General features: G+C 37.4%; 1 protein-coding gene across 10 annotated transcripts in view; it reads left to right on the forward strand.

The window, feature by feature from the left end:
• CACNA1D (calcium voltage-gated channel subunit alpha1 D) overlaps window positions 1-13,868 on the forward strand; it is a 170,809-nt gene that overhangs the window by 110,914 nt on the left and 46,027 nt on the right. For 8 of the 10 annotated variants that reach the window (XM_069028123.1, XM_069028115.1, XM_069028117.1 and 5 more), the window contains 9 exons: window positions 2,036-2,095; window positions 6,278-6,384; window positions 7,478-7,565; window positions 8,035-8,142; window positions 8,311-8,363; window positions 8,615-8,761; window positions 9,437-9,638; window positions 10,825-10,983; window positions 11,666-11,776. In XM_069028123.1, coding sequence (XP_068884224.1) covers window positions 2,036-2,095; window positions 6,278-6,384; window positions 7,478-7,565; window positions 8,035-8,142; window positions 8,311-8,363; window positions 8,615-8,761; window positions 9,437-9,638; window positions 10,825-10,983; window positions 11,666-11,776 — 1,035 coding nt within the window. Of the gene's footprint in view, window positions 1-2,035; window positions 2,096-2,175; window positions 2,236-6,277; window positions 6,385-7,477; window positions 7,566-8,034; window positions 8,143-8,310; window positions 8,364-8,614; window positions 8,762-9,436; window positions 9,639-10,824; window positions 10,984-11,665; window positions 11,777-13,868 lie in introns of all 10 variants that reach the window. The other 2 variants (XM_069028116.1, XM_069028119.1) reach the window with 2 other exon arrangements.

Genomic DNA, 13,868 nt, shown 5'->3' on the forward strand with positions numbered 1-13,868 from the left:
AGAGAAAAATGCCATTTCAGCCTAAAAAACATCAGTTTCAGTAATGGCTCTATTACTCAATAAAATGGTAGTTTATGTGGGGACTAAACACCTGTGTTCTCCCAGAACAAATTCCTGAATCCCCCATTTTAAGTTTGTAGTCCAGTGGATTACCTGTTACTCAAATGCACAATTATTAGACAGAGAAACAAAAAGAAATCCCCTCTTGTGGCCACAGATTTTGTTAGTCTTGTTACACTTATATCAGTTGTGTAGCAAGACTCTCATGTTATTGTGAGTTGTGTTTGCTTTAGATTAGGTAGGAAATGGCTGAGATGGTGCAACTTGGTAGTAGTCCATGGGGACTTTGGGGATGCTTTGACAGAACTTTCAGGCCTCTCCTGTTGTAGGTGTATGTAGACCTGTAGACATTGTCATGGAGTAGGAGAAACTCTGTTACATCTTGCAGGAAAGGTGGGCCTGCTGAGGCTGTAGAGGTTGTACCTCTCTAGTTCTTGCTGGTGTTGGTGCAAGCTCTGAAAGTCTTGTTAGGCTGTTGGCACTCTCTGAACATTTTTCCAGTAACTTCAGTAAAAACCAGAAAGCAAAAACTTTCTCCAGAGGTAAAAAGAGGCCAAAGCACAAAGACACTCTTCATGCACTGTTCAGCAGAGCAGTGTGCTTCCCATAGCTGTAAAGCTGGACCAATGTAATCCTATAAATAAATCACACTAATGGGTAGGCAAAAGAGAGCTGGTGGAGAATACTGAAATTGTTATTATAGAAACAGCTTCAAGGGCTGATAATTGTATTTGTAACTAGAGGAGCATTAGGAAAATGTAAGTGGAAAGTGGTGGTAACTGAAAAGATTATTTCTGTTTGGGACACAGACAAAATGTGTGACGGATTTCAGGAGGGCATTGCCCTCTTGCTGTAAGTATTCTCATGTGCCCCAGGCCTGCACCATTTTCTTTTTACTGCCTTGAGTGTTCATGTTCCTTCCTTCAGATCGGCAACAGAATGAAAGTTTACAAACTGGAATGCCTTTAAATATTTTATTTTAGGTCTAGAGTGAATTGGTGGCTGATCAATCTTTGTTGAATGGCTTTAATATTTGCCTATTTTTTCAGCCACACCAAGGGACAGAAGGATGTGATGATCAGCGGAATATGGGGGAAAAATGATTTCCTTTTATTTGATCTAGCATGACTAATTTCTTAGTGTGTTGTCTCTTTATTTTATTTCTCCTTCCCACTTGGTTAGTCGCTGAACCTCAGGCAAGATGTTTCTGTGCACAGCTGTTGGCTAGGTGGATTGCTGCATCCTTGAGGCTAAACTCTTACCCTCCTGCAGTTCACTGAATTAGGTGTTAGTGGTGTGGCCACAACTCTGGGTGGTACTGAGATACCTGTTCGTGTGCCTGTCAAGAGCAATCAATCCCACAGCCACAATCCTCTTAGAAATTTGGTACCACTGTGCAACTCCTGTGGGTTCTTTTAAATTTCCTACAAATAAATGCCTGCTGTATCTTTCCACTTCAAGGAAAAAGCATTGTGGTGTTGATTTTAAGTGATTAGTTATTAATTAATTTGCTTTGTGACACTCTAGACAAGCCTATACAGGAACAATACAATGTAGCAGAATGTGGAATGATCTGCAGTCTAGAAGCATCCACTGATATTTTGTTTTGTGATGCAATACTTTGGTAAAAACCTCAGACATTATTAAAAAGTATTTATTCTTTGTTTAAGATTCTGGGTCTCTGCTAAAGGCTGAAGAAAGTACCTGTGAAAGCTGGTAGAGGGAATTGAAAGAAATTGTTGCCTGTTGGGTCCTGTCAATTATTGAGGGGTGAAATCTAGTACCTGAGCACAGTGGCATCTTTTAAATTTTTAAGCAAACAAAAATGGTTGCACAATAGCTGGTTTTAAACTACTTTGTGTAAATTCTCCATCTATCTACTGAGATTAATTCAGGTGTTGTTGTGTATGTGGTCTAAGTTGTAAAAATTATTGAGACGTGGATTTCTTACTGTGGCACGTATTATACCTTGCAGATACTTGGTTACTTTGACTATGCTTTCACAGCCATCTTTACTGTTGAAATCCTGTTAAAGGTAATGCATTGTTAATTGATCCTTGTTAGCTCAAAAGCAGCTTTAGCAATAATGTTTGTAACTTTTTGTTTACCTTCCAGATCCTAGGGTATGCAGATTATGTCTTCACTAGTATGTTTACATTTGAGATCATTTTGAAGGTAACAGGTTTTTAAAGGAAGCTTGTTTAAAAGGATTTTCCTTGTGTGTCACCTGCCAAGAAAAGGCACTTGAAGTGTTCTTCGCCTTTTCTCTAAGCGATCAAAGCTAAACTTTTTTAAACTAGAGGATTTTTTTATTTGACAGTTCCTCATAGTTTTGATTGGTCATTTTTTTACCATTGGGTGCATGAAGAAGCTGGTTTTTTATCATTACATCAGTTTAATAATTCATTTTTTACCCTTTTTAAACTTACAGTTGTCAGAAAAGGGAAAAATAAATCACTGCGCATGAGCTTTTCCTTCTCCTTGCTCTGGCATTTCCAAAAGAGATAATCAGTCTTATAAGGAGGGAGCATGTAATTTCTCATTTATTTTGCTGAACTATATCCACAGAGCTAAAATAGTAGATAACTATTTTCTTGCAATAGGACTTGCAAGATATCTTGCATTTATCTATCTATACACTAAGATACTTTGCATTTATCTTGGGCATACATTTAAATTCACAGACAGGCATAATTATGCTTGCTTAAATGTATTACCCATGCATGAGCCAAGAATTGGCATTTTAATGTATAGTTTGTGTACTGATTATTAAGAATATCTATTGGGGTTACTCAGATTTTCAGTGTACAAGACTTACTCTGGTAAAGAAGCCAAATGACTGAAAATTGCATTCACATGAAACAAAATGCTGAACAAGGAAATTAAAATTTTCATTGGAAATTGGCAAAATATTTTTTCAGAGATTTATACATGATTCATAAGTGTTTCATGCTGTGCTTATTCTCACCACAAGTTTTTGGTTGAGTAATCCTGATTTATACAGTTAAAAATTGCTGGCACACTAAGAATCTGTACATAAACTATGCATTTCCAGTTGAGGATTAAGCTTAACAAAATCTCTTCTCCCAGCTTTTGCTCATATTGCTGTGCATACTCTTCACAATGCAATTTGATTAATACTAATTGGTGCAATATTTGGGCTGTTTACAAGATAAGCTGTACTGTAAGTAATAGACTATTTTTATGCTTGAATTTTCTCCCAGGCTTAATGTCTATCCCCTTATTTCACATTTTCAGCAGTGAGAAGCTTGCTATGGAATTGATTATTCTTATTTGTAGCACACTAAAATAAATATCCAGGGTTTTTGTTGCTAGAGAAAGGCCAGACTAAAGGAGAGAACAGAGCATTGAAAAGAGCTGTAGCATTAGATCAGCCTGGTTCCCAACTCTGAATTTGAGAAGCCATAAAAATGTTACCATTATACCTGTGGCAGAAGAGAGTCAGTAGACTTCCACATGCTCTGAGCAGCAGGTTCTTCAGTTCCTGCAGTTCCATTTGTGTTTTTCTAGGAGACAGAGGAATTATGAAGAGTGGCATAAAGAGGCATAACTGGGTGTGTTAAGAAAAGCAGCATTCCTGAAAACTGGGAAAGGTTTTGGTGCTGAGCAATTTAAGATGGGAAGCAGGAAACTCTAGAGCTTGGGCTGCTGAAATCTGGCATTGTAAAATATTACAAGGAAACAAGAAGCCACATCACAGCCAAAAATTTTGATGCTTCTGACTCTGGTTTCTCCAGGAAGATCTTCAGAGCATTCACATGTAAAGGAAAATAAGCTGCACCATAGAAATGTAGTGAACAGTCAGGGTGTGACACAGACACAGTGCCTGCTTTACTAACATGTCTCAGACTCTGGCTTTGCTTGCTTATGGCTGGGACCCGCCATGTCCTCTGCTGTGCTTCCCACAGTATCTGAGTTGTACAGGAAGTGTGTTCTGCAAGGAGAAAATTCAAAACTAGACCTGCAGTAACAATAGAATTCCCTAATTTCCAGGCAAAAAATGTATGAAACTGCAATTAGGATAACCAGAGGCAATATTATCACCTGTAGCAAAGGAACTTGTACAAAAACCAAGCATTAAACCAGAATAACTCTCAGCATGTAGGGAGTCTCCTTGTGCTCTGTCTTACTGCTCTCAAACAAGGATTCCCACATCACACAGTGCTGAATGTACGGATGAGGATATGAATAACAGAAGAGCTGCAACATCAGCTTAAAGCATTTAAGAATTCTCTTATGTAATCCCTACATGACATTGAAATCCTGTTTGGATAACTTAGGAAAGGTGAAAACATAAGAGCAAAGGTCAGGGTAGGGATTTGTGCTTTCAACCTCCCCCCACTGTCCTAATCCCACACCATTTAAACTTGCTTGAGAGAGTTCTAGCAAATGCTTCCACTGGGATTTTGTGGTGATTGAAGAATGAGTCTCCATGTGAAGATGGGGAAATATGTACTTCACCTGTGCTTTTAGGTCAGTTATTGACCTAATTTTTGTGGGAGTCTTACATGAAACTTTGTGTGCTGCTCATAACATACTACAATGTAAATGGGTAGATGTAGGTAGATGTTAGTTTGATATTCGGGTTTATTTTCACTGATTTTAATGAGTTTAGATGTACTCTGTCCAGCTTTAAGTGAAAGAGCTAGGAATTTAATGGAAATTTTGTAATATAACTATGTTATATCTCTTATGCTGTGGCATAGGTTAAAGCTTTAGCATTTTTACTCTTCTAGCTTTGAGGAATATTTAGTATTTTGATCACCGCAAAAGAGGGCTTAACCATGAGAATAAGGAGAGGAGAACTTCCAAAAAAATGCATCTTTCCTTTACAGATGTACATCCTTTACTGGTGGTGATGGTTTGTTGTGCAGAAGGCCTGGAAATGTCTCCACAATGGATAGGGATGCAGTGCACTGAGATGCCAATTGCCTGTGGCTCTGTTCTACACTGGGGAACTGTCTTGAAAGCTGTAGTAATCTGCTGTGAGGGGAAATGAAATAAAATCTCTTCACTACACCTTGAGGAACAGAATAGAAAGTAAAGGGATTAAAATGCACAGTCAGTATCAGATGTTTTCTAGATGGCATCGAGTTTTCTTACCTGTGGAAAACAAGGAATAGCTCAGGATTCAGGCTCTTTAAGAGGATCTTGAGGCTGAAGAAATTAGAATTCATGTGACTGAGCTGACCACGAGGTATTTTTCAGAGGTATCCTTATTTTTGTTATGAGTTTTTAGTTTCAGTATTTCAGACTTAATTCATAACTGTGGAAAGATTTATGCAATATTCTCTTCAGCTGGTGAGTCTGCATCTAAGGGTTTAAGTGGACTCCTCTGTGCATTTTTTGACTGGTACTTACTTACAGTTATGGTAGGGGGTCTAATTAATGAACTTAGGAGTCAAATTCAGCTTTGTGATACCCAAAACCATCTGCCCAGGTGCTGACTGCAACCATAATTAATATAGCCTCTCTCACTGGCTCCTAATGAAACCTGCAAGTGACGCACACTTTGTAAGATTTTTTCATCTAAGTATAGGGACAGAAACCAAAAAAATTAGAAAAAGTCCAAAAGGAAGAGCAATGTTTGGTATTCCCCACAGAACAGCAAGATTTAGTGACTTTTGATTACACATAATACAAAACATGTACCAGTTGTTCCAGGTTATTCCAAGATACCCATTCATGTCTCCCATAAGCCAAAGCTGAATAGCCTTGTGGTGCTGCCTTAGGACAGCCTTGTCCTGCTTCTGTACCAGCTTTGACCCTCAGGTGTTTGCAGTACATTCTCAGCTCCTTCAATTCTTAAGATAGTATGAATTATTAGGAGTCAGAATCTGGACCCTACAGTTAAGTAAACATGGAAATCTTAAGTGTTGTTTTTGTAGCAATTTTTTTAACAAAGGCCAAATTAATTCAGCGTAATCATCTCAGTCTCATCTGTTCTTACACAAAAGAAAACATTTGTTGACATCAGAAACAGTTAGCATATTTGTTGATGTTGTTGAGTTGATTTTTTCTGATTTAAATGAAAGATTTAATGTACATGAAGGGATTGTTTTATGTATCAAAGGATTTTAGAAAGCGAGATAGTATTGTATGCATTCACACTCTAGGCAAGTGTCTTGTAAACAGCCTAAATGTGATTTTGAATAAATTGAAATATAGACTAAGTGTGTAACAATTCTATTTTTAGATGACAGCTTTTGGAGCATTCCTTCATAAAGGGTCCTTCTGCAGGAATTATTTTAATTTGCTGGATTTGCTGGTTGTGGGCGTTTCTCTGGTATCTTTTGGGATTCAGTAAGTACTATACTTATAATGTGAATGATTTATTTTTGCTCTGGGGTTTTCTACTGAAATCAGTGTTTCAGCTCCTTTTGTTCCCCCACGATGTGTGGGTGTGCAGTGTCAGTGCTCAGGGATGGGGCTGGCAAGAGGCAGTGAGTTGCATGGAGAGTGTTGTAATTCACTACTAATATGGGCTGGAAACAAATTACTACTTCCCACTATTACCAAAAGAATGAGGAGGAGCACCGTGACAGTGTATGGTATAACAGGTATTTCCTGGAGCTTCAGGAGGTTTATATCCTTTCTCTCAAGCTGTTATCACATCTACAATCTAATTTTATGAGCTTGGTCTTTCAGTATTGACCTGTGGGGATATAGAACTAGACAGTGTTTGAGGGGGGAGAAGTTGTACCTTAATCAGGACTGCAAGTGGTAATGGTTTGTTTTGCTTTTTTGGGGTCCGACTAAACACAATAAAAGAGTCTAAAGGTGCTTATTGATTCACTGAGTGGTTTTTCCCTATTAAATATAATCTGTGACAGCCTTAGTGACTTAAAGAGAACAGGGGAGGGTTTCAGGCAGCTGCTCCCCACTGAACTCTGCTGGTACCAGAACACCTATTGCACAAGCTTTCAGTTTCACAGGGTGCTCTTTAAAATACTGTGCACTATTTCCTCAAAATGCAGTCCTAGCTACTTAAACAGAGGGAATGGAAGTCATTTGAGATCTTTTGATCTTGGGTTTGCTGGAAATTGAAGGATTCATTGATTTACAGGACTTACACAGTGTCTTCAAAAGAGCTTGTCAACACTGAAAAATACTTTGGGGACTATTTTGCTCCATTATAGTCTTAGATGAGCTTCTGAACTCTTAATTCCAAATTTGCTCCAGAAATCAAATGATTCTTATGGTGTTTATGAGATCGATACTATCTTCTAATATTAATAAAGAATCAATAAAGAATAAAAGTATTGTATATATATCTTGAGAGTTCTGGTTGGAGTTTTTTTTCAAATGTCATGATTAAGGAATTCTCAAGGATATTGCTATTCTGTAATGCAGTCTGTTACCTTAACAGTAACGGTATAATTTTTTTTTCTCCTAGATCAAGTGCTATTTCAGTCGTGAAGATTCTCAGAGTTTTAAGAGTCTTGAGGCCTCTAAGGGCAATAAACAGAGCAAAAGGACTTAAGGTGTTTATTTTAATTTTTTAAGTTATATTTCTGTTGGCTTGATGCTTCAGTCCTGCCTCAGGTTAAAAATTCTTGCTCAAGAAAAATTGTCTACAGAAGTCCACAGAGCAAGGACAGAAATCAGTTCCTGATTCTTAAACATATCTGTTCTTAACCAGCCCAGGCTCTGCCCACAGTTACAGCACTTTGTGTGTGGAGGAACTGCCACTGAGAGCAGATTTGGACTGTGGTGAACCAACATGTCAGTGCATTTGTTTATCCATAGTGCTTGTGTAATTTTTAGCCAGTTGACATTGATGGGTCTATGTCAACAGACTTATGAAAAATTTAGGAAACAAGTTAAATTACAGTATTAGATATAATACTGGCAACACAAAAATCGTAATTTTAAAAAAGAATATGGAAATAGATTTTTGTGGTATGTAGTCCATGGCAAATTGCATTGAAACATTTTTTTCTTTCTTTCCAGCACGTTGTTCAATGTGTCTTTGTGGCTATTAGAACTATTGGTAATATCATGATTGTTACAACTCTGCTGCAATTCATGTTTGCTTGTATTGGGGTGCAGCTGTTCAAGGTAAGACACTCTCAGAACTTACAGTGCATCAAGAAAAGCAAAGCTGAATTGAATTCTTGGTGGTTTACTGCTGGAACTGGGCTGGTCCCATCCTGAGGCCATTGTAGTATAAAAGCATGTATTTTGCATATTCTGTATTTTATCATTGCTTTTTGTTTTTATATATAGGGAAAATTCTACAAGTGCACTGATGAGGCAAAACAGAACCCCGAGGAATGCCGGTGAGGAGACCTTTGGTCTAAGAATGTGACACATTTTGTTCTGAGTAACTTAAACTGTGTATGGGCAGGCACATGTGAGGCCATTTAGGGTTGTGCAAATCAGAATTGTTATCTTAAATCCACCAGAAAACACAGCTTAACAAGGAAATAAAACAGACATGAGGGGGAATAAAAGAAAGAGCTTTGAGTAGTGCATTGAGTAACTCTGAGGTTAGCTCAGTATTTCACTAATGACAATTTCTTTCCCACAGAGGAATATACATCGTTTATAAGGATGGAGATGTCGATAGTCCCATGGTCAAAGAGAGGGTCTGGCAAAACAGTGATTTCAACTTTGATAATGTTCTGTCTGCTATGATGGCCCTTTTTACAGTCTCCACCTTTGAAGGCTGGCCAGCGTGAGTGGGTTCTCCATGTTTTCACAGCGTTGTTACCAGAGTTGCATTTTCTGGAACAATTCACTATCATTTACCAGACATTTTTGGGCAGTAAAGCAGTTTTAAGTGGTGGTGTAAAGAGGGAGGGAGTAAAATATCCATTATCCTGAATCTGTGCACTTCGCCCATGTTTCAGGAAAAGTAAGAAAAGGTGAGATTTTAATATTGTTTGATTCCCAGTCTTGCTACTTTTACTATAAGGACCTACTCCTCAGCTCTAATGGAAGCTCTAATTTTAGATGCTTATCCATTAACGGTCCTTAAATAATGTTAATTTGAAAGTTTTAGGCCTTCAAGTAAACCTTTTACTAAAAAATCAGGCAGTAGTACACTCATAGAGAAATCTAGGAAGAGCTAACTGCCACTCACTAATTCCCTAAATGAGAAAATTTTATTTGGATAAATAAATAAATGAAAATGACAACCATTGGGTCATTATCTTAATTCTTTCAGAAAAAAAGAATATAGCAATGTGTGTTGTGGTTCTTCTGGTTTCTATATTCTTGAAAGCACTATCAATAAGTAGAGGAGGATAAAAGTGAACATCAGACCATTTCTGAAACCTGTCCTCTGAGTCTGCATATTTTAATATTTTCTCATTTTAATGGTAATAAAGATATTTTTTTTTTTTTTCAGGCTGCTATACAAAGCCATTGATTCAAATGGCGAGAATGTAGGACCTGTATACAACTATAGAGTGGAGATCTCCATTTTTTTCATCATCTATATCATCATTATTGCTTTCTTTATGATGAACATATTTGTTGGTTTTGTGATTGTTACATTCCAAGAACAGGGAGAACAAGAGTACAAGAACTGTGAACTGGACAAAAATCAGGTTAAAAAAATAATGAATTCTTAAGTTTTAGAAGTAGCCTTTTGGTTTATGCATGAAGAACTTCCTTTCTGCTTTGGGGCAGAAGAGGGCACCAGACACATAGCTTAGTATTTATTTATTTGAGTTTTTACTGTCTGGGTATTTATTTAACTGGGTATTGAGGTTGTTGTACGTTCCTCTTTCTGTGAGCCCAATCCATCAGTCTTTTTGTTGTGAAAGGTGGTCCACTAAGCTTGTTGGCTTCTTAGCATCTTGCTTTTTGGTGTCACATTAATAAGAATACAGCACTTGCCAGGTTATCCTGAGGCAGAGATAGGTTTTACACTAAGAACTGGAAAATAGTTTTTGTGTTCTGAATAGACTGAAAGTGTTCAAAGTTCAGGTGTTCAAAATGTTCCACTTCTCACCCCCATTTATTTAGAAATTAATGGGGGATATTCAGATTAAAATTACAAAAATCTGTTGCTATTTACTGTTTAATCCTTTGGCTGAGAAACTCATAACTCACAATTTTCCAGGTATTTTTGGCTGACTGTAACACATTTCATTTAAAGAAAGCCAAGCATGAGACTGTAGCCAGGATTCTTTCTGCACCATGTATCCTGTCAGTCAGGGCCTGTAAGAATTCCTCCAGAGACAAGTGGGAGGCTCAGCCCTGAAGATTTTGGGTGCTCATAGATTATGAGATGAATCCATGATGTTCCTACATATGTGATTTTGCTGGGCAATTTAACTGAGCTATTAGAAGTAAGACCACCTCAGTATTTATTTTGCTGCCTCTAGGGCTTTATGCTAAGCAGGCCCATTGGTGGTTGAAAAAGGAGTAAAGACCTGGTTTATAGATGACTGAATAGTCCTGCTACGTACTATACCTGTATGTTCTATAATATATTAGTGTATAAAGGCAAAACCCTCCAGAATTTCCATGAGCATTGTTTGATTTTTGCATGTGACTGAGCAGTGTATATGGTTAGACATGGTTAGATACAGTTGTAAATAATCAAGTGAGGATTGGTGAGCTGCTTGTGCACTTTATTAACACTTAATAATAAAAAAGCCCTACATCAGGTAGCTAGACTGTCTGGTTTTGAGAGTTATATTTAACAATTTGCACTTAATAGTTGTATTACCAGTTGGTTAACTGCTGAGTTATAGTCTAACAATTTGTGCTGTATTTGCTTTTCAGCGTCAGTGTGTAGAGTATGCCTTGAAGGCACGTCCTCTCCGTAGATATATTCCAAAAAATCCTTACCAGTACAAGTTCTGGTATGTGGTGAATTCTACTGGATTTGAGTACATCATGTTTGTCCTCATCATGCTGAACACCCTTTGCTTGGCTATGCAGGTAGGAAAACCAGAAACTCTCTTGAAGCTGTTGGCATAACTTGCAGGGAAGGATGTGATGCCTTTAATTTATGGCAACCTGTATTTTTCATGAAGTGGAAGTTTAAAGGAAGCACTTCTGATCACAGTACTTTTCTGTGACAATTTCTAATTGACTCTTTCTTTCCCTAGTATTTCAGATTTTGATAAGAAAAAGAATGGTTTGGATTCAGTTTCTAAAACCATTCTGCTTTTTTCATTAAACTTGCATGCACTGTGTCCTCTGAAAAATACACCTCCTACACACTGTGTTATTTTGTGACTACCATACTTCAGGCTTTCTAAGCAGGTGTGACACAAGCCTGGGTAATTTTAAAACCTTGCATATAAAACTTGGGAAAATGTTGTTGTCTAATACTCCTCTTTTGAGGGAACCATTTTCCTCTCACAACCATCTCTCTGGAGATTCCCATAGGATGTTGAGGAATGACAATTCTGTTCTGCTCAGTGCCTAAACAGAATAGACTTAAACAGTTCCATGCTTGACCAGAGATATTCAGCTAATCTTCCACATTATGAAGATGTGCTTCATAAATTTTACTAGAAAATGTTTTCCTATGCTGCATTTTTGTCTTATGCTGCATTGCTTTCACTTAATATTTTAAAGCCTTTACTTTTGTAAGTATTTTATTTTTCATTCACAGCACTATGGACAGTCTAAACTATTTAATGATGCAATGGACATTATGAATATGGTTTTCACAGGAGTGTTCACTGTTGAAATGGTTTTGAAACTGATTGCATTCAAACCCAAGGTAAGTTGAAGATATGCTTTAATTAGGTCATCACCACAGGAATTAAGTATAATGAGTTTCACACTTGCTGTATATTATTCAATGAACAAAAAGAACCAACATTTCCCACCTTTATCTATCAGAGAAATTATAATAAAGTGTAACTCCAGGAAATGAAATGCAGATATCAAAAAAAAAAAAAAGAAATCTTACAAAGTGGTTGATGAGATCTAGAATACTTTGAGGTAATGAAAATGTCCCTTTCCAAATCAGATAAATCATTTCCTGTTACAAGCATTACCATGTCTCCTGTTCCTGGTACTATGTTCATTACTTCACACTAATTTAATCTCCAGTAAAGACCTGTATCCTGTATCATTTCCTTTTCTAAAATGCAAAATAATTTCTTTACTTTATAAAATATAGCCAAATATTACAAACATACATATAAATAATTTACATATTCAATAGCCTTTTTAGATTTTTATGTTTTCAGTTATATATACATAATATTTGTTCGAAGGCCTCACACTGAGTGGTTGATTCCTTGTCTTAAAGGGACACTGTCAATATGAATGATGCAGACACATTTTCAAAAGTAGATTTGCAAGAGAAAGTGATAACTACAATTGAAAAAAAGATAAAATTATCCTGTTTTTTGTTCAGTTCTCATACTGCATTTATGAAGTGCAGAAGTTAATGATGGAAAAATAGACTAAATTTGTTTTCAGTACAACAAGATAAATGTTTATTGTGGGCTATAAATAAGTAAATGTGTTCACTTGCTATACATGGAATTTGAAAAAAACCAGATGAGCCATTTGAAGTTTACCATCCAAGACTGGTACTTTTCATTTGCCATTGCCCTTCTTTTAAAGCAACCAGGATGTCTGCCTGTGGAGCTGGCTGTGAGCTGTGCCCTTTGCTGGTGTGAAGCAGCCCTGGCTGACTGCAGCTCTGTGGGCAGCCCTGTTCCTGCTCTGACCCAGGGAGTTCTGTGCTCACAGCACGGCTGCCCAGGGCTCAGGCTGCAGCAGGAGTACAGCAGCTTTCCAGATTTTCAGAACTATTTATTCAGCTTGCATTTAGTGCTGAGCTTGGCTGTACAGCTTCAGCTACTTGGTTTAAAGCCAGCTCATATTTGCCTGCAGAAGTGAAAAAATTATCCATCACTTGAGATCTGGTGTTGAGATGTGAACTGTGGAGTTCTGGGTGAATGTTTACCCACTCTCCCCTAGTCTCGCTCTGCACTGTCCAGTCCCTTGTACATTTCTAATGAATTTATTTGTATTTTTGTGTCAGCTATCTTATTTAAATGCTAAGGGTTTCACAAGAAAAATAACACAATATGAGGCCCCAGAGGAGATAGCTCAGCTGTGTGGACCACAGTGTCATGAGTATGCTGGTTGTGTTTCCTGATCTGTATTTCCTGTTCTATATCCTTGTTTTGCACAGAGGACTTTGCTGCATTTTTTCATCTGCTTTTTGAAAGAAGGTTGTGAATCCTTGTATGGTTCTCCATGCACTTGTGACTGTAGTCAGAAATAGCAGCTAATGCTAAAACACAGTGGTCTGATCATGAGTGTACAAATCACAGTGCTCCATTTGTACTGTGGGCTTCCTACTCGTTAGCAAATGCAATGTCTTAACACTGGTCTCTAAGACTCTGTACAATTTGAGCTTTAATTCTGTTGCAACATGCTTTCTATCTGACTGGATGCTTTCACTGTGAGAGATCCCTGAATCTGAACCCTGAGAGATGAAGGGCAGACACTGCCAGTGGAAGGTTCTCATTTCCTGAATTGTGGTCCCCCATAGATGCAGAACACCTTAAACTTGCTAATTAGCAGGACAAGGTTTAAAGACTATGATAATAATCAGACTTTTGGAAGAGACTAATTAGCAGGAAGGGAAGGGAATAAAGTACAATTAAGGTTGTTCCTGTTATTCTTTGGAGATCATAACCTTTTAAATTATCAGATACTCTTTAACAGAACCTATTTGCAACACTATTAATGAACTATTACATAGTTCATTAATAATCACAAATCAGCTAGCAGCCTTAAGCAGAATTTTAATGTCTTTAATCTAAATTTCAAAATAGATGTATGTT

The sequence above is a fragment of the Aphelocoma coerulescens genome, chromosome 12, assembly GCF_041296385.1.
Source record: "Aphelocoma coerulescens isolate FSJ_1873_10779 chromosome 12, UR_Acoe_1.0, whole genome shotgun sequence".
Lineage (NCBI taxonomy): Eukaryota > Metazoa > Chordata > Aves > Passeriformes > Corvidae > Aphelocoma > Aphelocoma coerulescens.